The sequence below is a fragment of the Tachypleus tridentatus genome, chromosome 7 (genome assembly GCF_004210375.1).
Source record: "Tachypleus tridentatus isolate NWPU-2018 chromosome 7, ASM421037v1, whole genome shotgun sequence".
In the NCBI taxonomy this organism is placed as follows: domain Eukaryota; kingdom Metazoa; phylum Arthropoda; class Merostomata; order Xiphosura; family Limulidae; genus Tachypleus; species Tachypleus tridentatus.
In genome coordinates this window covers 67,320,607-67,346,477 of record NC_134831.1, presented here as the reverse complement: position 1 = coordinate 67,346,477, position 25,871 = coordinate 67,320,607, and the positions used below count along the sequence as shown (strand labels likewise).

General features: G+C 31.4%; 1 protein-coding gene across 4 annotated transcripts in view; it reads left to right on the top strand.

Annotated features, from left to right (window-relative positions):
- Positions 1–25,871, top strand: part of Mtp (microsomal triacylglycerol transfer protein) — a 59,584-nt gene that overhangs the window by 17,059 nt on the left and 16,654 nt on the right. Inside the window, exons 2-10 of one of the 4 annotated variants that reach the window (XM_076512234.1) lie at positions 586–612; positions 9,785–9,984; positions 11,283–11,498; positions 15,890–16,006; positions 16,706–16,851; positions 18,682–18,770; positions 22,255–22,331; positions 24,482–24,642; positions 24,979–25,144. In XM_076512234.1, the coding sequence (XP_076368349.1) occupies positions 586–612; positions 9,785–9,984; positions 11,283–11,498; positions 15,890–16,006; positions 16,706–16,851; positions 18,682–18,770; positions 22,255–22,331; positions 24,482–24,642; positions 24,979–25,144 (1,199 nt within the window). Of the gene's footprint in view, positions 1–585; positions 613–9,784; positions 9,985–11,282; positions 11,499–15,889; positions 16,007–16,705; positions 16,852–18,681; positions 18,771–22,251; positions 22,332–24,481; positions 24,643–24,978; positions 25,145–25,871 lie in introns of all 4 variants that reach the window. The other 3 variants (XM_076512233.1, XM_076512235.1, XM_076512236.1) reach the window with 3 other exon arrangements.

Sequence of the window (25,871 nt, the reverse complement as noted above, 5' to 3'; positions counted from 1 at the left end):
TCCGATAATAAGACCTACCCATAAAATAAGACCTAGTGTGATTTTTGGGGATAGTTTTAATATAAGCCCTACCCTTAAAATAAGCCCTAGTTAAGAGTGGCAGGAAGAGGAACGAAATAAAAAAAAATTAATTTATTAATTAGTTTAATAGTTAGTTAATTAGTTTGTTTAAGTATTAATGAGTTAGTTTAATAGTTTAATAATAGTTTATTTTAAATGGTTGGTTTAATAGTTTGTAACTTTGTAGCTTCATTTTTTTAATATATCAAAATAAGACATCCCCCGAAAATAAGCCCTAGTGTCATATTTTGGAGTGAAAATTAATATAAGTCCTGTCTTATTTTCGTAGAAACACGGTACTATGACAGTCACATGCAACAAACCACCCAATAAGTACCCATTCTTTAAAAAAAAAATTACTCTGATATTGTAGCATTATTGTAACAAAACTATTCTGTATGTATAAAGCTTCCGTGAATTTATGTAAAATAGAAATTATTATTCATTACGTAACGCCATAGAATTTTCCTAGTCAGGTTTGACAAAATGACGCGATGACCATTTTTTTTTTCTGGACATTTTCAGGTTCGGGAATTCTACATCCGACCCGAGGTAAGTAATGTGCAGTATTTGTAGGTGTGAGTCTGGCATGTTTTTCCTGTCACGTGTTTGTCGTGAATCCATTGTTGACCCTTGTTTGTCTAGAAAAAATAATTAATTTTACCGTACTTCAAATTTTCATCCCGTCTTTCGAAGCACATTTGCGTTCGAAGGAACTAAATAAACACTCTTCTGAAATATTTCACAACTTAACAGACGTCGATACTTAACTTTTCTTTTTTAAAATTATCACAGAGGTAATTTATAAATTTATTCAACTGAGGATTTTGTAGAAGGATACATAATCCAGATCTTTGTGATATAGCCCAGCTTGGCTAGATGGTTAGGGTGCTCGACTAGCAATCTGAGGGTCGTAGGTTCGAATCCCGTCGCACCAAACATGGTCGCCCTTTCAGCCTTGGGGGCGTTATAATGTTATGGTTAATCCCACTGTTCGTTAGTAAAAGATTAGCCCAGGAATCGGCGGTGGGTGGTGATGACTAGCTGCCTTCCCTCTAGCCTTACATCACTAAATTGCGGACGGCTAGCGCAGATAGCCCTCGTGTAGCTTTGCGCGAAATTCAAAACAAACAAACAAACCTTTGTGATATACCTTTGAAAACTGAAAAATGAGCTTCAGCCATCATTATAATTTTAGTTTATTGTAGATGTTTTTATGTTGGCTCCAAATCAGAAATATTAGTCCTCAAGTATTGTGGAAAGGAACACAAAAATTGTTCCGGATGAACAGCAAGTTAGAGAATGTTAGGTGAAGTGTTTTAGTTTGTGTATCATTTAATAAAGTGCTGAAGGTGGAGCAGAAGCGTCGTTAGATGCTGAAATGATTCGGGGCTTGGGCCAAAAGGCGCAAGAGTTTTCGGCATTTCAGTATAATATCAATCACGATTTTCTATTCTGGGGATTTGAGGCACTGTCAAATAAAATCTAGACATCGGCTTCGTTTGTTAGCGCCTAGAGATACCTCTGACGTAGTAGCGGGTTCAATAATTAACCTTATATAGGGGCCGGATTCTTTACGGTAAGTGTCTGTGACCTGTTGGCACTAAATGTCAACAATAAATGGACAGCACACAATCCATTTGTTTTAAAATAATATATTCGAAACAAGTCAAACGTATATGCAAAAATTCACTTCACTGTTGGTTATCAAAATTGTATTTAAAGCTGCAAATAATTCTTGTCAAAACTCTACACAGGCTAGAACATCAGTTACTTTAGATCTCAGTTGATAAGACGAATTATTTTTTCTTCTCTGTTTCTTACTGCACAATCTGTGATAAATTCACTTACGTTACCTCGTGGATTACCACAGTTGTGTCCAGAACTTTAAATAATTGTTGTGTTCTTTTCGTCAAATTCTACATAAGCGGGTTCAGTAACTTTATGACATCCTTTGACTTGATAAATTATTGTTTTTTTATCTTTGTTATTATTCCATGATTGTGAAACTCACTTTAAATATTGCCCATTGCTGCCAAACTAACAGTAGCCTAATTTCACATTTACTAACTTGTATAACTTCCTGGCCCGGCATGGCCAGGTAGGTTAAGGCGTTTGACTCGTAATCCGAGGGTTACGGGTTCGAATCCCCGTTGCACCAAACATGCTCTTACAGCCGTGGGGGCGTTATAATGTGACGGTCAATCCTGTTATTCGTTGGTAAAAGAGTAGCCAAAAAGTTGGTGATGGGTGGTGATGACTAGTTGCCTTCCCTCTAGTTTTACACTACTAAATTAGGGACGGCTAGCGCAGATAGCTCTCGTGTAGCTTTGCGCGAAATTCAAAAAACAAAATATAACTTCCTCTTTGTATCTGCACATATTTATAACACGTGAAAGAAAACTCCGAAATATCTAGCCCTCTAGTAACAATAACATTACACACCACAAGAAACACTTGGAAGTTTCGAGTAAGATGACGTCAACAATATTACTAAACAGTTATACAACAATTGAACTGCATACACAACTACTACTCGAATCAAGTTACCTAGCGAAATTTCTTACAAATATTGCTTTAAAAAAAAACAACTGTTAACACTTTTGTTACGAAAACTAAATCGTCATTAAACGTTAAAGAACTAAATAAAGTGAATAATAACTCTTAAACTAAACAGTTTTGTGTATTCAACAGGAAGCAACATTTTATTCAAGACACCACAAAGTAATGTATAGAGGGAGCTTTTGATGTTAACAAAACATAAACATATTTATAGCTAGCAAGCATTCATGCGGTGTCAACTCCTTCGTATTAAACCCCAAATTATACTTCTGCATCAAAAGCTAACAGACATATGGACTGTGTTTAAAACCTTTTCTAAGAGAAGAAGATTACAAACGTGCATGCTGGGAGACTGTAGTGGTGATTGATTGATTGTTGGAAGTAAGCACAAAGCTACACTCTGCCCACCACGAATATCGAAACCCGGTTCCTTGCAGTGTGAGTTCACATACATTCCGCTGTGCCACTAGGGAACGTAGTGGTGATTAACCAAATCACTCTCATAACCTTTTAAACCTATGTCTGATTAAAGTAAAATGTAGAACATAGCTGTAATGCTTTGTCTTATTATATATCTAATAAAAGTTCTTCTGTAAACATAAATAAATGCAAGAAGTTATGCCATCTGTGTTTATATTATTCCTTATGGAAGATGGGCTGTGTAAGATCCAATGATTATTGTACCAGATTGTGTATCCGATGGTCCATGGTTCGAATAATGTCGCAAAATCGCTTTTTGCATCTAGGACTGCTAGCGTAGATAGCTGTTGTGTTCTTTGTGCGAATATTCAAAACAAACGAGGACCACTAAAGATTATGAAAAATTATTATTTTCAGAGGAATAGTAGTAAAGTACTATTTTGTATGCAATTTCCTTGTTTTTATTTTAAGTGTTTTTTGCAAAACCCAAATGAGACTTGGTTATAACTCATTTGGTATCCGACAAGATTGGAAATGTTTCTGAAGCCACGTATGAAACGACTGAAGTAACAGAATCCTTTAAACTCTTAGTTTTCTTCGCCATTTTGAAATCGCAAAATACTAACACAAAAAAACAAAACAAACAACAATATATTAAAACGTATTAACCGTTACTGGGTAAAAGCAAAAGTTATATTGTTTAATATAAGTTTGAAGTAACAATTAAACTAAAAACGCTTGATAAATTTATTTTATTTTCATTATGATTCCACCCTCCATTTTTCTTTATTTTCCATTGAAGTAGCTTATTATTCATAAATATGCATATTTTAATATTTATAAGCTGATGCACATGTAATATTTCAGCTTAGCTGCAAAAATATGATATATGCTTATTTGGTAGACACCGTTACAAGCATCCATTGCATTGCTTGTTTTGTCATCTGATAGCTTAGTGAGTTATGTACGAGTGTAAATTACGTTACCTTTTGTTCGCGTTTAAGCGATTTAATGAAGAGTAGTGTTGCATCATAAACGTGTTCAGTGCGTTATGTTAATTATTGGTAGAATCAATAAACATATTGAAACTCCTTTTGAGATAGGATGACATTGTACTGTTTAAGAAACGTATTATTTTTGGTAAAGTATAAAGTAAAGTTATAACATAAACAACAGATAATAGTGTTACTGATACTAGTTTGGCAGTGTTTAACATTTTTATGTTATAAAGAATTGTAATTTTTCTAAGAACATTATTTCAGGTTCAGTGCTGCTCTATGAATTATCTCCTTCATCGATTTTGGTTCTGTGTTCTTTAAAAGTTTCACCATGCAGATATCCTTTGGTTTTATGTTCTTTAGCATTATTGCCATGCAGATATTATTTGGTTCTACTTTGTTGTGCATATATTCTTTGGAAAGAGTGCGACAAAAACCTCCAGCCATAAAACAACCACAATGATGTTACCACTATTAAATAGTTGAGAACTGACGTTTTGGTAAAGTACCCACAAACCACAATATCGGCAAATGTGGATCATTCATGTAAAGTATATGTAGAGACTGAGTATGTTATATTAAAGTACCTTTTAAGCTACGTTGTGTAGTTACAGACCACATTACCGTGTTTGTTCAGACTGTCTAATGAATATGCACTTTAACCTAACAGCACAGTTGCCACTACAGAAAGCTCTGTGATGAGGCTTTTATGTCAAAAGTATACCCTTTCTGCTGGCTACCCATAAGCCATCTCATGTATGAAGATTATAGTTATCCACAAGCAATTCAATGGTCTAATCATACAAAAGTCCATAGATGCTTTTTTGTCGACTTTGCAAGTTAATATTTGTATGGGACGGCATGAATAACTGTTTCATTCTGTAGCTGTGTGAGGTATATAGTGGTTGAACAGATATATTGTAGAAGCAATATTTGTACATCTAACTTTTGTCACTTTTTCTTTCAGACAGAGATCCTTTTATGTTGCATTCTGTTGGCACACTTTGTTTCATATGGCTAACATATGATTTCTATGTTATATGTCTAATTTTGAAGGGGTTTTAATGGCCCAAACTAATCCTTATTCCTTTATTTTTCATTGCCATTAAGTACAAATTATATCTCCCATTTCAGAAGTTTTAAATACCTGATCTCAGCACATTTTCATGATCTGAGTGTATAAATATTTTGCATTGAAAAGGGCTTTTATATATTTTATGAAAAGCAATCAATATTTGGTGACTTCATACTGTCCATGAATGCTAAACAATGTCCAAATGTACTTCTAATACATGCCAGTGCACCATGACTTGATATTGGCTGTGTTTGTTATGTAACTTGCTGATCTGCATAATCATAAAATTTGTTTTAATATAATATGCTCATCCTTCTGCATAACTCTCATTAAACGATTGTTAACAATATATCAGGTCATCCCATAAGTAATGTACAAACATTTAATACAGAAAGTGCATCATTATTTCTGTCTTTGTAGAAGGCATTAATGACTAAAATACATAGTAGGGCATGTATAAAAATGTTCAGACAAATAAAAGAAACTAACCCAACTCAGCTTTTTCAGATCATTAATCAAATAAACCCTTACTAAGATGGATGTGCCTGAGGAACACGTTAGGCATATAATGCTTTATGTGTTTAAAAAAAAGCAATTGTGCAGCAGAAACTACACAAAACATTCAGGGTGTTTGTGGTGCAGAGTATCTCAATTAAAGAAAATGTTGGTGGTTTCAGAAGTTCAGATCAGGTGACTACAGCTTAAGTGATGCACACGTTCATGTCGTCCTGTTGAGTTTAATGATGACTTACTGCTGGCTGCACTTGATGAAGATTGTGCTGTAACAGTTGAAGAACTAGCACAAAAGCTTAATTCAACCATTCAACAGTTCACCGTCATCTGCAACAGCTTGGAAAGCTGTCAAAACTTGGAAAATGGGTTCCTCATGATTTGACAGAAGCTAACTTTGGAGCAAGAGTAGACATTTGCACTTCTCTGCACTCTTGTGAACGTAACTCTTTTGTTTTGAACAGGTTAGTGACTGGAGATAAAAAATGGATATTTTATAAAAATATTAAGTGCTGCAGACAATGGATTAATGCAGGTTAACTGGACCAAAAATGGACCTCAACCCTAGGAAAGTTTTGTTGAGTGTTTGGTGGGATATTGTTGATGATCAACTTTGAGTTGCTGGCACTCAATGTAATGGTTACATCACACTACTACTGTTTATAGTTAGAGCATTTGAATGTTGCGCTGAAAGAAAAGAGACCTGCTTTGATCAATCATAAAGGTGTTGTGTTACACCAGGATAATGCATGACTCCATACAGTGAGGATCACATCTGCAAAGATTGAAATGCTAAACTGGGAGAAACTTCCACATCCTCTTTATTCTCCAGACCTTGCTCCATCTGATTATCATCTATTTCGAAGTTTGCAGAACTATCTTGATGGAAAAGAGCTTGGAACACATGAAGATGTCAAACTACCCTGTCTACATTCTTTTCCTTTAAACCCGAATAATTTTATAGAAGTGGTATTCAGAAGCTCGTGAATCATTGGCAGGAAGTGATTAATAATAATGGAACATACATTATTGATAAAATAACATTAAAAGTGTTTGAAATCCTTTCTCTCTTTCTGAACTGAAAATCAGACATTATTTAAAAGTATGGATTTATTAAAATATTAATTAGCAATTTTTTTGCTGAAGCATGTTAAATAGTTACTTCTGTTTAAAGCAGATTTATACTTGGTTGTACTTTTCACTGTTTTAGTTAGAATACAAGCATCCACCTCTGTCCTAACCTTTTTTACCTTGCAGCATGCAACATCACAGAGTACTCAAGTACAGCCTAGTTAGTCCCTGCCTGCAGTGCAATTGCACAGACTTTAATACCATGTTTTGGAATTACTATGTGCAGATAGGATTAGACAGTGTTTAACACCACTAGCACTATGCAAGTTAATAAACCTGAAAAATAAACCCCAAAATCTGAGAGAGAAAGATAATAATTGGAAAAATTTTGTTCACTTAAACCTACTAAGTCACTTTTATCCAGTGAAATTGTTTTGCTTTTTATTCACATTTATATGTACTAAAACCCAGATTGATTTTTACTCATCCATTTTTTATGTCCGTGAAAGAAATATTTAGAACCTGCTGTTGATTTTTGAGTTTGGCAGATTTTATTGATATGTAAAAATAAAATATGTGCTATATATGGGTCCATGAAAATTACCAACAGCCCCATCTTGCGTATATCTCTGCATACCATTGAATGTCATTGTTATCTGTATCTGTTTTGGCATTGTGATAATAACTTCTAACTGTATCTGTAATTTAAAGCTATTGATCCAACAGAACTTGATAATCTTATGGGTCAACTACTATCTCCTTTTGTTACCATTGGATACTTTAATGGATGGAGCTTATCCTAGAGTTGTGTTGATACAAACAGGATGTGCAGATCTAGATCTGGAAAGTGTCTACTCTTGGATTTTGATCATTATCTCTTCCTCATGAACTCTTGTGTCTTGACATATTTCCATACTGTGAGTCAGGTTTTTACTTTGATCATCCTATTTATCTATTAATTATGCAGTCATGTCTCATTTTCTTAGAAGATAAACGACAGTCCTTTTCCTTATTATTTTAATCTAAAATGACAAGAGTTTGTGGTATTTGACTCAAATGTCATGTAGGAAGCTATGAGAGTTTGGTTAATCATTCTGCATTGCTTTGTCAAAACGTAATCTTTCCATTGTTATATAAGTCTCTTGATGAATCTTTTTGAAGCTATTAATATTTACATTATCCATGCAATACTAATTACTTGAACTAAGTCCTTCATATGTTTCCCTTTTCATCCTTAACCATGGTGAACTTCTGATTGTCTGCATGTTGTAACCTGAATAGGACTTGATGTATCTTTAATAGGTACTTCTCCTTCCTCATTTAAAACCACACTGCATTTCAGAATGCTGTTTCAGTATTCTCTTACCCTTTTTCCAAATGATGGGAAGGACTTCAATAATTCTTTATTATAGTTCTTTCTTCTTCTTGACTAACTGCATAAATGGTTTTACATTTTGTATTTCACCTAATTTTCCAATACAGCATGTGGCATTCACAGGTAAAGATCCAACATGGACCTTCTAATAATACTAGAAATGTAAATCAGCAAAGCTTTTATTAAATGGGAGCATCTGTTTGTTTGTTTTTTTTGGTTATTTTCATTTCACATGAAAGTATGGGTTATGTGGCTGTGTTCTTATTTTTATTATAAAATTTTATTGGAGGGGTCTTTTAAGATCTATGTTGGTTCAATACTTTCACAACCCTTCATGCATGATCTGGGCATGCTTGAAGGCTCTAGTTTTAGTGGCACGGTATTTTCAACAAAGCTAACCCACTTATGGAACAGCTTCCTCAATCTGTTGCAAATTGTGGTTTGATCAGTTTTAGATTTTGTGTCAATCATCAAATATTTGATTTATTGAGAGACAGCACCATACTGCTATCAATACAATATTCATTAATTTTTATCCCCCACTGGTACAGCAGTAAGTCTATGGATTTGCAATACTAAAATCAGGGGTTTGATTCCCTCAGTGAACTTAGCAGATAACCTGATGTGTCTTTGCTATAAGAAAAATACACACATGCACACTGTTTCATTTTTACTACTAATGGAATTTATATCCACAGATATATGGAATACAAGTCTAATAATGAGGTTATAATTTCATTCCATAGGTTACTTATTAGGCTACATTTGGAGTATTGTGTTTTTTCGTAGGTTCTTTACTTTAGGGAAGGAGATTGAATTGGTTGTAAATGGTTCAGAAGAGAACTACTAGGATGGTTCCTAGGATGGAGGGGTTGTCATATGAGGAGAGATTAAGATCTCTGAAATTGTTTTATATTGAAAAAAGAAAGAGTTAGAGGGATCTGATTGAGGTGTTTAAGATTGTTAAGAGAATTGATAGTGTTAATACATCAATTTTTTTCATACTTAATGGTGAGAATGGTAGACTAGGAGACAGAAATAAGTTTTGGCAGAGTTAAAAGTCATCTTCACCTGACAGTTTTCTTTTTCTAATAGAGTAGTTGGCCTTTGGTATGGGTTGCCTTCAGATGTTGTGGAGGCAGTAAATCTAAGTGAGTTAAGAAAAACCTTTATGAGTATGTGAATGATAAGAGCCAGATATGACTTTTTTTTTAATAGCTTTAGTTTAGTTTAGAGAATGGGACAGCCTAGATGGACAAATAGGTCCCTTGTTGCCCTTGGATATTATGTTTATTAGACATTACATAACATAAAGTGGTTGGCCTCATAGATGTATTAAAAACTATCCTTTGGGCACAAAATTAAAATGGAATTCTAGTGCATTATTTTTGTGGGTTTACAGTACCCTTTTATGTACATTTTGGGTCATTGTTTTTAGTAACTACTTATTTTATAATCAGTTTGAATTTTATGCTTAGTAATTAGAAATGGCACTTCATAAAAAAAATAACAGATTATTTAGAATCATAAATTAAATTTTACCATCAAAACTCAATCCCAAACTTGATCATGCAGTTCTAAACAAAAAAAGTGTGTTAATAGTCTCATTGTCATTCAAAACTGTTGTTTTGGGCTGTTGTTAATTTTTTCTCTTTGATATTATTTAGCCTGATTATGTGATTATAATGTCCTTTTTATTTCATCCTCATGTAGCAGTAACTAGCCAGTACCAGCTAGGGACTACTTATATTTACCAATACAATACTCATGTTAAGTTGAATGAAGCTAAAAGTGAGCTACGGCCAAATAAGAACATTGGAAAAAGTGTTGGATATAAATTAAGAAGTCAGGTTAAAGTGAAAAATATTTGGCAGAATCCTGAAAATACTGCAGAAAATCTAGTTAAGATTGAGGTGAGTTATTATATATTTGAGCCCCATGTACCTAAAGTAGATTTTTTTGGGGGGGGAAGAGAAAGAATAATTATTTAGCTTTTTTTTTTGTTGAATGTTTTTGTTGTACTTTGTTAAACACATGTTAAATAGTGTTAATATACAATATTATTTATTAAATGCAGTTTACATAATGAATCATCACATAGTCTTAGTTACTTTAGGTACTTCTTGACATTTTAAGACAATGAATTGAACCAGTCAGTAAAACAGTGTTGAAAGTCAGACACTGTTCTGTATAATGGTGAAAACAGACTGTACTGTATAAGGTAACAAACCCATTGCTGAAAGTAAGGAGTATAAGGGGATAACCATCAGTCATACCTACAGAATATGATATAATTATTGAATATAACATAATGTTTTTCATTCTTTTTCTTAAAAACTAAATTCATAGGCAGAAGTTTATTATTCAGCTTTTGCATACTGTAATCAAAAAACAATAACACATATAATGCATTCTAGAACTAAATTAATAAATCTTGAATACAACTTGGTCATTGAACTTGTTTATACAAGACAGTTGGATATTTAATGAATTATTTTATTGTTAATATTTGTTAAAAAAGGTTATAAGAAGAGGTAGTTTAGAGTTAATGGTTAATAGTCTTATTTTAAATTACTTTGAATAGTTCTTATTATAGTGTAGTGATTTTATAGATCCAAACTACTGAAAGACAATTTTTAACAGTATTTTCAAATATATTATGAAATACTTAAATGCATAGGTTAAATTGATTATCTTTATAAAATAATAACTTTGGGACAGCTTTCATGTAAAGCCTAAAACAGTGGTTCCAAACCTGAGGGGTATCAAAGACAATACTGGGGTTCTTTGACATATTTTATTTAATTAAATAAGGCACTGAAGGATACAGAATAATAACACATGTAAAACCTAGACTCTTCTATAACTGTCACAAATTTTCTGGCTCTAAGCATGTGAAGAGAGCAGTTGAAAAGAGGTAGTTATTAGTTAAAAAGGTTGTTGGGTATATGAAATATTTCAAAAATATGGGGTCCATAAGGGAGAAAATAATAATAAAAAGGTTCCTTGGTGGTGAAAATACTGGTAACCACTGACCTGAAATCTTTCTAGAGTTGACTTTTAACTGTGGTAGAATCACATCAAGAATATTTTTATCAGTGACAATGTTCCTAATGCTGTTAATTACACTATACTTTAAACATTACCAATTGTATGAGCTGTAAATTGTTACAAAATGGAAAATTTAAAATTGTTTTGTGTGTTTCATTAGTTTCTGGAACCCCAGCTGCTGATCTTGTCTTCAGAGAATTTTGTTTCTCATGATTCTCTTGTGGAAAAGCATACACAATATCCACTCTTTGTTTTATGGAAAAAAGGAAGAGTTGAGAAAGTATTCACTACAACAGCATCATTAACTTTAACAAACTTGAAGAAAGGTGTGGCCAGTTTACTACAGCTCCCAGCAAAACAGGGGTTGTTTAATGAGGTGAGGATTTTGTTTTTGTTAATTAATAAAAATAAGTCTACAGCAGTAAAAGAAGAGATGATAACTATTTGAAATTCATTCATTATTCGACAAGTGAGATGTTATTTGTTGGTGTTATAGTAGTATAGGTGGTGGATTGCTGTAAAGTTTGGGTAGTTTGGTTGATTGGTGTAGCTATTTATGACAGTATGATAATGGATAATAGGTTGGTCTACCTACCTTCTGGTATTTATAAAGCATATGAATTGTATTATGATTTGGTACTTAGTTATGTGGTTATAATTGTTTTGTCATTATAGCTAATTAAAATTTTTAAAAAAATTGTTGCACACATGTTGGTAGTAGTGGAAAGTGGTCTTAATGTATTTAAAGAAATGTTCCTAAAATTTGTTTTTGGGAGTAGTGAAAACTTTTAGGGAAGACTGTTTCTTTATCAGAGAAAATACAAAAAACAAAGTTTATTTTGTGGATGATAATATATTGTGCTTATATAAGTTTTATGATTATAAATAAGTTCATAATAATAATAAATTTATGTATTTACTCAACTACATGAATTCTGTGGAGTTTTTATGAACATTGTTGTTGTTGTTCATTCCAGTGCCATGAGAATAATTTCCACACATAAGCTTAGCGACCTCTTTAGTCACATTATTATTATTATTACTTGTAGTTGAAGAAGCCCATATAGCATTCATTAATGGGATCTTATATGGAAGTAGGATGCAAAATCTTACAAAAGTACTTTTATGCTATGAGAATTAAAAGTCAGGTTTACTGGATGTAATGAGATTTTAAAATCTCAATAAAAACTTGTATTAAGTTGTTTAGAGGTGCTGTGTAATGTTTACTTTTCTTTGTATAAGATTTTAAAAATTATAGGTAATTATTTATTTTCCCTATTCTTTAGTTTTGATAGTTGTTTTTCATATTTATTAAAGGAAGAGGAAGTACAATACCAGAAAAGCAAGGGTCTTGGAACTGTGTGGTGAACTAGTGACTAATCAAATGTAAATTTTAGCTGAAGTCTAAAATAATTAGTGAGCAGCATATATATATATTATTTTTTAGAGTCAAGAAAGAGGTTTAGTTATGTACAAAATACGTATCTGTACGGAATAAACTAAACTTTAAAAAAAAATACACAGCGTACAGAAATTATAACTTAATGAATTTGTTGAACTTCTAAATTTTTTGAAACCTTTACTTGACCAAGGCTTGCTGCAGTGTCTTTGCATTTGACCAATACAATCTTAATAGCCAGCCATTTTTCAGAAGTTGATAATAGTTTTGAGTGTACCTCCAATGCATTACAAGTTTTTTTATTATTTAAAACCAGTGGAAAACTGTGAAACTTTTGCTGCCTCTTGCCCTTAGTGATTTAGTAATAAGTCTGAAGGCTTATAATTTTTAAAACCAGGTTTCAGTACCCATGGATGGTGTAGCACCAATAGTCTGTTGTGTGGCTTTGTGCAAAACAGCAAGAAAAAGAAACAGACTATTGTATGTCATTTAGGCATTATTTAAAAACAATTTCATATGTGCTTATAGCCAGTAATCCTGGTCTTAAAAATGACCATGTTGTAATAAGTTACCATAATGATACATTGTTTAGGCTGAGTTTTCATCATGAATATACTGAAATGGACAATAGGAATGGCTTTTGTAGAAACAGTACAATTTCAGAGGAAGATGTTTTCAATGTCTTAAGGTCAGTGTGTGTAAGCTATTGCAGATCTTTTATAGTACCCTGGTGGATTGTTGAGGATATGTTGTGATTGGTTGTTTATCCATGGAAGTAGAGGAACAGCTTACCCTTTCTTAACATAGTCATCAGCAGATGAAAAAAGAAGAAAAATAATTGCAACTGTATACAGATAACCCACCCACATTTACAGATACCTACACCTCAAGTCATATCATATAACCTGGGTGAAACATGATATAATCCATTGCCTGAAGAAGAGAACAGAAAATATTTTTAATGAGACATCCATTAAAACAGAATACTAAACGAGTGTTTCAAACAGTATGGTTACACCTTTGCCTTCATAACGAAGATCACAATGGAAAGAAAAGATAAGTAAAACACCACTACTACTAGTTATCTCCCCTAAATGCAAAATATTAGTGAAAAACTGAAATACATAGTCAAAATGTTCAATACAGACATCTGGTGGAGATCTTGAGAGACAGTAAGACCCATTGTAGTGATAAACAAACAGAAACCTACTTGTGAAAAACACAAAAATATAATCTATGAAATTTTATGTTTGTACGATGCAACATACATTAGAGAAATGGGAAGACAATGTAAGACAAGAATGAAAGAACACAAAGAAAACAACAAAATTCACCTATTTAAAAACACATCATGTCAGCTGGACACAAAATAAAATGGGGTAGAACTAGAATTATCAACTTACACAAATTTTGGAAAACGAGCAAAATTAAGTGTTTTTTTTTCTACATTAACACAATAAATGTTTTACTAAACAGAAATTCAGGATTAGTTGTGAGCAACCTATAGCTACCATTGGCTGAAGCCACATGTAATCATTTCACCAATCAGAACCAGGGATAAATGATCAATCATAACACATTTTCCACAATCCACCAGGATACTATAAAAGACCTGCAACAGCTTACATACACACATGCCTTGCAATATGCAGATAACATTGCTGTCTGGAGAACCTCCTGCAAATCCTTGCTTCCAGCTTTCAAAGATCTTTTCTGTCATGTATGTCTTTAAAATGGCTTACTTTAACAAGAATTTGCTACTTAAGTTTGGTCTCTCTCATACAGAAGAAGATACAGTGAACAACAACAACAAAAGATACAGTATCAGCAATGGTAACCATCACTGTACACTAAGCTCTACACACCTCGTCTTCCTGGTTTCAACTTCAAGTCTTCAGCTTGTATCTTTCACAGCTTTGTCAGATGTCTTGAGGCTTTTCATTAGTCATATTTAGTACATAAAAAGCACCTAGCTTGTTTATCAACAAACCACAAGATACAATGATCACACTGTATCAGCTAAACTTAAACATACCACTTAAAGTCTTGGACACAATAGTAAATTTACCAAGTTCACTTTAACAATAACTCTTATTTCTGTGTGTGGGGTGAATAAAAATAATGGTTTCTGAGGGCTCCTGCATCTCTTTTAGGCTTGAAAGATTTTAAATCAAAATTACTGCTAAGGTATTGGATTAGACACATGCCGACTTGAAGATGAAAGATGGAAGACTTTCTGAACATTGCCCTCAGACCTTGTGTTTTGTTTACAACAGGCAGTTGCCACCCATTCCAGTGAACCACAAGTTGCATGAATAAATAAATATTTTTAGTCAGATGTTTTCTTGGTTTTGTTTTTTGCTTAGTCAGTCTTTTAAACAATAATCTGGAGTGTTATATAGTATATGAATGTTTTTTTTGTTTTTTTTTTTAAGTAACTGGTTTTGAAAAGTTAAATTGTACAGTAATGCTCTTTATTTGCAATAGAAAAACAACTTATCTTAACTGCACTGGTGAGCAATTAAGTGTGCAGTTAAGATAAGTTATTTTTCCATTGCAATTAAAGAGCATTACTACACAAAACCTGCATGTTTGAAGTGTACAATTGTGATGGAGGTGGTGAGACTAATGTTTGTTAATGTGTAAAGTGAGGTATGTGTAATGTAGAGGTGTACTTAAATTATCCTTGTAAGCCTACACTCATTATGTATACATTATATTCATACTCTTTAAGAAGATAAAACAAGACAGAAACATTTTTCATTGTTTACAGAAAGCTTAGAACTTCTGTGGTGTTTTACCCATGTCATCACAATTTTTTTAATTTATTATTTTCATAGATTAAGTTTGAAAAGAATAACTAATGAAGTTTTAGAAATTTGGTATAAGCTAGTTTTAGATAACTGTGTAAAATTGGAAGTTATATCAATAAACTTTTCTTTATGAATACAAGTTTGTGAACTGTCTTTTGCACACATTGATTATATATACACTGAAGAATTGGTTGATTACAATAGTGGTTGGTATATATTTGATAATTTGTTAAGTATGTTTTGTGGGTTGGAAAATTATCATTTTTGCTTCAGGAAAATATTACAGGCTCATGTTATATATGAAATGTGTCTGCTATGATTTAATTTTAAGTTGTATACATTCCTTTGTGACTTATAGGACATTAATAGGTTGTCTTAGTTTCTAGTGAAAGTTTCCATTCTGGACAAATAGCACAATTACATTTAATGATAGGTTGTGCTAAAGATTTTATTCAGTAGAGTTTATATTAAACTTCTGAGGTTCTTTAATTTTCTTTTATAAAGTAAGTAGTCCAAAGTTTGAAGCATATTATAGAAGACATCTTTATTTTACAGGAAGATGTATCTGGAAGATGTAAAGTGTCATATGATCAAGATGGCCCCTTTATAAAGAAAAAAAAGCATTACTGTGTCCATCCTAAAAGAGAGGGTCAGTTCAGCCATTCTAATGAGGTAAGATGAAGTTGACATCCATACATTTCCAACATTATAAGCTTAGCTAGCATAGCAGGCATTTTCTTAACAGTATAGTGCACATAGGTTACGATGCAACCATAAGAGTGTCTAGTAGCATGATATCAATAGTATATCCTGTTTGTTACTAATCAAATAACATTGTCCTCTACTTATATTGGTTTTGTTGTTCTAAGTTCAGTTTCTAGTGAGAATGCTTTAGTCTTGATATTAAAATGTTTGTAATCTATAAGTAAAGGATTGCTGGGTTAGGATTCCTTGCAACACATCAGAGAATGGCTGTTGAACCCATAATTTCTGATAAAATTGATGATAATTGTTTTAAACTACACTCTATCAGTTTTGTGTTGTAGTTTAAATGCTAAAAAGATAAAAACATCACTGGATATGTAACTGAAAGATTTGGATTTTATTTGAAAAATTCATTTATAACTAACAGCAACAGTAGCAATACATACTTACATGAAGATGGCTTGTGTTTGAAGCTATCATGGAGGATGATTGGTTAACCTTGAAACTTCTTTTTGGAATGAGGGTGTATATAGGTGTGTGTTTATAAATATTATCTACTTCACAGTGTCTAAGTTTGTGGAGCTAGTTGAAAAATGGTTTATATTACTGTCTGCAGTGTTGTATGTCTAGCCTAGCACCATATATAATGTTCTGCTTTATATGTAGGTTCAATCAGCAACTGTAACAACCAATTCTGAAACTGTGTATGAGTTGGCTTTTGATGGAGGAATTGTGAAATCAGCTGAAGGAAATGAAAATATACAGATGTATGTGAATATATGGAGTGATGCTGCAATTTATCTGGATTCTAAGTAAGTTATTTTAAAGATGTGTCTGAAAAGGAAAGAAAAAATGTGATAAGAATATAAAGAAATTTAGTTTACACTTCAAATGAAGACCCATTTTGTTATTAACAAATTCCTTGTAAGTAATGAGAATAAGAAGGGAGTTAATTTTTACTTTTCTTCTTGGGATTTTTCAGATTTCAGGGAAATTGTCTCTCATGATTGTCAATGAGATAAAACAAGTTGAAGAGTATAGAGAACTTTTTAGATGAATTCTGAGAGTTTGTGATGTCTGTAACATCTGCCCACTAAATGATATTATAATGTACACATCAGATGTAGAGAAAAGGCAGTGACATTATTATTTACTGTATTTTACTATTCATTAGACATTGCTGTTTATTCACACACACACACACACACACACACACACACACACGAGTGTGTATGTGAAAGAAGTAAAACAGTTCTTTTGTTTTGTTGTACAGGAGCTCTGAGATATTTTCATTAAAACTTCATTATAATATTAAAAAAGTAAAATCAACAGAAAAAAGTTAGCATCCAAAATTAAAATCTGTAATCTGACCACTTTTGGAAAGTGAACTTTTATTCATCAGGGGTAAAATTACCTATTTTCAAAAGAATTAGGGCTAATTAGTTTTTTGTTTTGGCTTTATTTACTAGGATATGTAAATATGTAGACAACCATTAATCGTTGAAGCTTACATATCTCTTTTTGCTTTTAAAATTTCTCAGAGGTAGGGGTTTAAAGCCACAAATGTACTTTTAACTCATTTGTGTATTGAATTAGTTTTCAAGGCAGTGTAAGTGCTAAGAATAAGAGGTTATTTTGTTTAAGAAAAGTATGTTGACAAAAAAGAAGACATTCAATTTAAATCAACCTTCAAAACTTTTAACAATTATACTGTATTAAAAAAACTGGGCAAGAATGTGTTTAGAGTTCAAAATTGTATAAAAATACATTCAGTGAAACCTTGTGTATCTTTGAAGTTATAAATACATTAATTTTATGTTAGGTTGTTTTATTGAAGGGGGTTTTTTAGACATTTATGATTTTTTAGCAGTTATTTTAAACTTTTTCTGTTTAAAATGTGCATTTAAACATTGTTGAATTTTGCGATATAGATAATAAATATGAAATAAGTATCAGTGGATGAATTAGAGCCAGACATTATTTACATCCTGACTTTTAACAGTAAATGCTATTAAAATGTATTTGTTATTTATAATTATTATGGTACTTTTGCAGTTTTACATTAAAGATAGTATGAATTAAATGTATATAAAAATAGTCAAATAAAAGCAAATTTGTTTCAAATTGAACATGTTAATAATTTTTATAGAAAAAGAGAAAACAAAAGTACTGTTTAGTAAAACTGTTAAGATGGATGGTTATATTAATATAATTTTACTCTTTGGTTATTCTTGTTTTCGTAAGAGAATTCTCCAGTTCGGTTTTGTTTTCTTCAGTCCTAATGTTCCATACCTCATACATCCATGTGTGAGAAAAATGATTTGATGTTTTCAAAGAAAAGAAGGAAACCAGTTGTTAGATAAAATGTTAATAATTCATAGTTTGTTAATGACCAAATTATATAATTAGATTTATAATGATTTAAAAAATCTTGTTTGACACTTGCCTACTGCCAATCAGATTTTATGGTTATTGTGTTAACTTATCCCTAACAGATCACTTATTTAAAACTTTATAAATATTTCATTTTTTTATGTATATTTAAGGAGTTATCCTTTTACCCATTTTGTAGCTAATAAGTAGGTTAAGCATTATTTAAAGACAGATATGTAATAATAACTAATTTTCTATTGCTTCTCTAGATTCAACTTGGTATTAAAAGAAGAAAAAAGTGATTCTCCAGGACTTTCAGCTTCAAACCTCGATGATGCTCTTAAAATTTTAATGAAAGGTAAGATCTTGTGTAAGTGATGTAAATGATTTGTGGTATTGTAGCTAAAGTTTAAGTCTCATTATTTTAAAATAACTTTAAAATTAAAAATCATAAAATAGTTAAAATAAAATGTGAAAAAAACTAAAATTTGTTGTCAGTTCTTCAAACGTTGATGCAATATTTCTTTTAAAATCTGTTTTGGAAGAAACATCATTTATAATTTAGTTTGTCTTTTTTCCACAAGGTCCTGTTAGTTTGATTGTTTTATGAGTTATATCTATAATGCCCTCCTGATGGCACAGCATTATGTCTGTGGACCTGCAATCCGAGAAATCTGGTTTCAATACCCATGGTGTTACATAAGAGCACAGATAGTCTATCATGTAGCTTTGTGCTTACTTACAAACAAACACATTTAATGTATAAATTGAGGTGTCTTCAGTTATTTTGTTATATTTTATAGCTGTGTTATGTATCATACTTTATCCCAGACAAATTCCCAATTTATTATATGCTATAATTTATCCCAGATGAGCTCCCAATTTATTATGTTACATATTATAGTTTGAAATAGTCTGAAACTGAGTTAAATTGTAATTTAAATTTAGAAGTTAATTAAGTGTTGATATGAATAAAATCTATGATGTTTGTCAACATGATTGAAACACACAGTTTTCCTTCATAATACAAATCCATTTTGATACATAAATAATAAAACAATTTATAATAATGGTTACTACAAATAATGATTTATATACAAAAATTTTACAAACTTACAAACAATATTGAATCTTCTATCCAGAACTTCCTTGAATTCTGAGCTTATACAGATACAGTTCACTTAATAGGGAAGTAGCTAGCTCTTTGCTGATCACATAAAGTTTTTCACCACTGAAGTTGTATAATGTTTTCATAGAAATCTTAACATCTGATATTAATTCACTGAAGTTAAGCAGTTTGTAACATTCAAAATCTATACATGTTCCTGGTTAAATACCTGTTGTAACCTCCCAATTAATACATGTTAATCACAGCTACAGCTTCTGAGCTTATAGCATACTGACCGAAGCAAACCAACAATATATATTCTCTTTCCATGCATTGCTTCATTTATTTATTTTTTATAAGTGTTATGCAAATTTCTAGAAATTTCAGTTGGTCCAATAATACTGACAATCTGCTAGTGCTTTCATAAAACATAAATACTCAAGAATCTTCTACAGATTTAGTGAATAAATGGGAATTTTGCAATATGCTTTTGGCAGAGTAAGTTGCATGCATTTCTAAATACATATTTAACTGAAAGAAACATCAATATTAAAATAGATATATAATAGTAAATCTGTCATAGTTATAAATAGTTGTATTTTATACATCTGCTTTTTACTGAACATTTTTTTTATTTGTTACTTTAAGTTGGTATAAGAAATATACAAATTATAATTACTTTTCAATTATGTGTTTTTAGGGGTGCCACAGTTTGAACATTTACAAGAGTTATTTAACTTGTATATTTATATATATTATCTTTTACAGCTAAAAATTGTTGGAAATTTTATTTTTACACTTTGTATCAATAGAATGCAATGTTTGCATTATTTTTATCCTTAACACAAAAATTGTGAAACAATTGTACATCAATTCCACATTTTAGTGACAACACTTAACAAGATAAAATGTCTTGCTTCAACAATGCAATAAAACTAGCAAATGTTGTTTTAATGTTGATTTAAACTTTCTAAAGGAAATCTATTTTTGTTCAGGGCCATTTCATTTTGAACTTTTAATTCCACTGTAAGGATGGTTTCAACATATTCATGATAACCAGGGCACCTTGCACACTTCCAGAAGCAACAATAAATGTTGCTCATCTATTTTTTTTTATTTTGTTCGTTGAGGTACGAGATCATATCTAAGCCTGTTGCCACTAAATGATACAAGACAGTGAATGTGGTTACAATGGAAAGAATAAAGTAATTTTTTTGTTACTGTTTCTTCTACTTTGCAGTATTCTTGTCCTCGTTTGATTGGATTTGTGGATTATCTCTCTTACAAAACACCTTCTAACCTTGCACCTGTGACTGAGAATGGGATGCACATAATTTTGCATATTATACCATTTTAAATTGAGTGTTTTAGTATTGAAAACAAGTCTTCTGTAGATAAATGTCTTTGCAAAAGGCAATAAACTTCTAAAAAATGTACAAGTATGGGGGTCTCATTTTCAAATGACGATTTCTTTCCAAAGAAATGAATTCACATACACAGAACATGTGTTGTTCAAAAGCTCTAATACTAATTACTAAGAAATGTTTCTTACTAGTAAATTGACTTGTAAAAGTTGTATGGTTAAATGTAGTTAAAAAGATATTCTTTCTGTATGTGTGATATCTTTTGTATTTTTATTTTAAAGTTTTGTAATAATGCTTATGAAAAGGTTCTTTTTAATAAAACATAGAATTTGTTAAAATTAACTTAGTGATGGTATAGTGCTCCACTGATGAAATATTATGTAACTGCCTTTCTCAATTAACTTGAATGATTTACTACAGATTCTGAGCCATGGGTTTTAATATTATTCAGTGATGAGCTTAAGAACTTATAATGTTAAAATTCTGCATTCAATTCCTGCAGTGGACAACAGCAAAGATAGCCTATTGTGCAACTTCATGCTTAACAACAATATCTCTATTTCTATGTTGAAATGAAATACAATTATGCACCAGAAAATTGCTGGCTGTGCAGTAATTGTGCAGAAAAATATAAATTAGGCATTGATTATACAGCAGAATGTAAAATCATGCAACCTCTATTTAAAGAAAAACCTGCTTAAAACAGTAACATTTAAGAGGATGTTATACATAATTAACAAAATTCCACCATAAACAGCATTTTAACACTTTAACCCTGACCACGGCTAGGCTTTACTAAGTCTAGAAATTTATTTTGACTATGCAGTTAACCATTGGTTATGCTGTTATATGTAAGTTATGTTAAAAATGCTACATCTGTTTAATATTGTTAAACTGGAAACCATGTAACAATAAAGAAACAAAGAAAAGCAAGAAAGGTAAAACATTTACTAAAACTGGAGAAAGTGAATGTTTTATATGAAATCTATATGTCTGTGTTAATGATCTAATTTCATGAAAGCTGATAGAGTACAGTTATACAAAACCTTGTATGAAAAAATACAAATTGCCAGAGCTAATTTACTTATAAAATATGTGCAATTTTCTTATTTTGTACTTCATTCTCACATTGTATTAAATGGTATACATGGTAACTGAGCAAATTAGAACTGGATTCACACTTAGTTTATTTAATTTGGCAAATGTTTGACATTATACTCATAAACATAATTTAACAACAGAAGATGTGCTGCTGTTATTGTCAAGTTTGGTTTCTTTTAACATACCTTAGAGCAAAAAATGTTGCCTTTTCATGATGAGTAATTTTTTGTTATCGTTGTTACCAATTTCTTACATGAATCTTACAGAAGGAGTTGGCATGCAACTGGTGGAGGAAAGCATCATTTCACAACCAGAGAAACATGTTTGTAAAGGAAACTGCAAGACAGTATGTTGCTACTTATAGATCATATGTTTAACTGTGGTATCATTTAACTTGGGTACCTCAATGAACACTAACTAGGCAAGAATGTTGATAAAGTTGCACCAAAATATTTAAAGAAATGAATTTTAAACTAATTACTGAAAATAATGGTGGGGAATAATTGTTTTGACAACTTTTTCATCAGTAAGAAGTAGCAAGTCATTCAAAATAAAATAGTAAACATTTAATGTGATGATTTAAAAATGTGAAATTGCAATTTACGTACTTGTAGATTAAGGTGTATACTATACTGGTTACTAACTTTCACCAGGCATTGGAGTTGCAATGCATAAAACTTTGTTAGTTTCTGGTTAGTATTTATAATGCAACCTAAGTAGTTTATGAATCATGTTAAGGGTATAAACTTGTGAATCCTAAATCAATTGTTCTGTATTTGTTATTACTTTAGACAATAGTATAGGCTTAAGATTCTAAGTAAAATATTCTGTATTGGTTGCTAAGTTATGCAGAATAAATGATCACAGATTTTAAGTTTGAAAACATGAGTCACTAACAAATGTAGCTACCTTGTTAAAGTTGTACAAAACAAAGAAATAACAGAAAAGATAAAATGATCACATGGATAACACACCAAATAACCTTTATCAAGTTCTTATGGAAATCGTATCTTTTCCCTTACAGCAGTTTTACCAGGTTTTTTGTATTTTGAAATAGGATACTGTATTTTGGGTGCTTACATACTTGACAATACAATTTCATTAAATATTTTGTGTTAATTGTTGGTAAATGTGATGTGAACTGTATAAATATTTAAGACAAGTGCTTTATATTGTATGCTTAAAATACACATGCATCCAGTTTTATTACATGAAATAGGGTTTGATTCTCCTTGTTAGGCATAGCAGATTGCCCAATGTTACTTTGCTAAAAAAAGTACACATACATTCACACTCATTACTGTATTGTCACAAAATTTTGTTTCATTTTAGTAACTATGTTACGACTACTTGTAATTTTGTATTTTAAAATCTCCATATATTTTTATATCTCTGCTACTTATGTATGTTAAAGTCTTATAAAGTATTTCTTGTTATTCTTGTTATATATTAAGAAGATATGTACTGTTTACAAATCTTATGTGTTATTTCAAAATGTTTTCACGTTACTAAGGCGCTTATTGAAAAATCATATTCTACACAACTTAGGGATGTTAGTTAATTTCAAGGAATATGGATTGATGCTTATTGTAGATCATCTCAATATTTTATGTTGTTTCTGGTTAAAAAGCAATTTTTGACTCAATGGCAGAAAATATGACAATTTTGGTAAATGGTGAGATATTCCATCAGATCCATAACTCTGGAAATGTAAGAGTGAGGTACATGATTCAGGGATCATTTTGTCATGCTCTTTACGTTGATCTGAGTACTTGTTAAGGTGTTTTTATCCTACTAAACTGTATCATCCACATGTTATGGTCATGCTATTTTACTATTATTTTAGTCCAACTCTTGCCTCCTATCCTTTTAATATTCTTGCATTTCACTTAGAAAACATTTTTGTATTCTCCATTCCTTGCTCAATTGTGAATTGTTCCTCTTTGTATATTCAATATTTGCAGTATGCCAAATTATTTTTGCTCTCTTTCCTCTTCAAGGGCAGGTCATTGGTCACATCAATAAGTTTACTGCTTCTTTACATGAATTTACTTTTCTTTGGGTGCTTCATAGCACTACCTTTGCTCTCTCAACATTTCCTCACAGGCTTCACAAAAAGTTCAGGAATGGTGAGTGTTTCGTAGATAATGTACTATAAAACTGCTACAAACATTGTCTGAATTATGGTAAGAATTCACCCAACTCTACTGACCAAAACCAATCACTTCTTTAGATTTTATACAATTACAAATCAACATTCACCTCTGGACAGAAAATAATATATATTGCTTTAGATTTTCAGAAGAAAATACTAAATGCCGAATATGGTTCCTACAAAGTTCCCTACTATTTCTACTGATATTAAGTCAGAGGTTGCTTGTTAAAACAATAAATTTAAATGTAACACCTTTAAGTAAGTTATATTATTTTTACTTCATTGCCTTAAGTATTTGTGTAAAATGTTTTACTGTATATTAATGTCTATGTTTCTACCAGGTTCCAGGGTTGGTGAAAGACTACAGGAAGGAGTTGGACACAGGAAAGATTGCAACTTTGAAATCAGCAACAGCTTTCCTGCGGTTATTAGAAAGGTTTAGAGGAGCTTCTAAAAAGAACATTGTGGATATATTGAAGAGTTCTAAAAACAAAAGTATATTGTTAGTAGTTCTTTCTTTATTCAGTATGTTTCCTTAATACTTTGTATTTCAGTATCATCTCTTATTATGCTAGGAATCCATTTAAAATTAATGTTAAATACAGGCTAATATTATAAAGTGACTGCATTGGTAAAAAAAACAGTAAATGTCCAGTTTATCAAAAAGTATAATGGTAAATACAACTGCTTAGAAAATTATTATTATTATTTTTTTTTAATTTGATGTGTTTTTGTGGACATCAAGAACAGGAACATTTTGTATATTTTTAGGTCCCAATATTTTCTTGCAAGTTAAGAACAAGCACAACTATTTCTTACTTTTACAATAATTTTTCAGACCCCAGCTTTTGGACCTCATTGCTGCTTCACAAACAGAGAATTCTCTCCAAGCTGCAATTGAAACTCTAGATTTAACAGGAGAAAATATTGACATCCCAGAAAGATTTTTTCTAGGTTTGTCTGTAGCTTCACATCCTAGTCACATGATGCTGTCAGATCTCATGGTTAGTCCCATTTTTAGGATAAAGTAAAGTCTACTTGTTGGAGCATTCAGTGAAACTTTTGTGATTTTTGTTATGGTAAAAGTTGAAATACACATTAAAATCTCACAACAATCTATACTCTAATATCTTAATGTATTTGATTATTTAGAGATTCATATTCTAAGTTTAAATTTTAACAAAACATTTGGAACAACGTGAGACATACTGGTCAATCTCAGCTGTTCCATTTTCTAAACTAAGTTCAAATAAATAAATAAATAATATTAAAACCAGCCATTATCACTTGTATACTTATCAAGCTTTTTGTTAAACTCTTAAATTTACTACCTCTACAACATCCAAAGGCAACCCATTCCAAAGTCTAGTTTGAAAAATGAAATTGTCTTAGCTCAAGATGACTCCTGCCTTGCCAAAATTTATATTTGTGTCCCAGAGTCTTATTATTCTTGCTGTTAAATATGAAAGACATGAAGCATTAACACTTTATATTTCCTTTGCAATCTTGAACACCTCAATCAGATCCCCCTAACTCTTACTGTTTTAAAAGAAAATAATTTGAGAAATTTTAGCCTCTCTTTGTGTGTCAAACCCTCCATCCCAGGCACCATTGTAGTAACCCTTCTCTGAACTGTTTCCAACAATTCAATGTTTTTCCTAAGGTAAGAAGTCCAAGATTGAACACAATATTTCAAATGTATAATCTAACCAATGATCTGTACAATGAAAT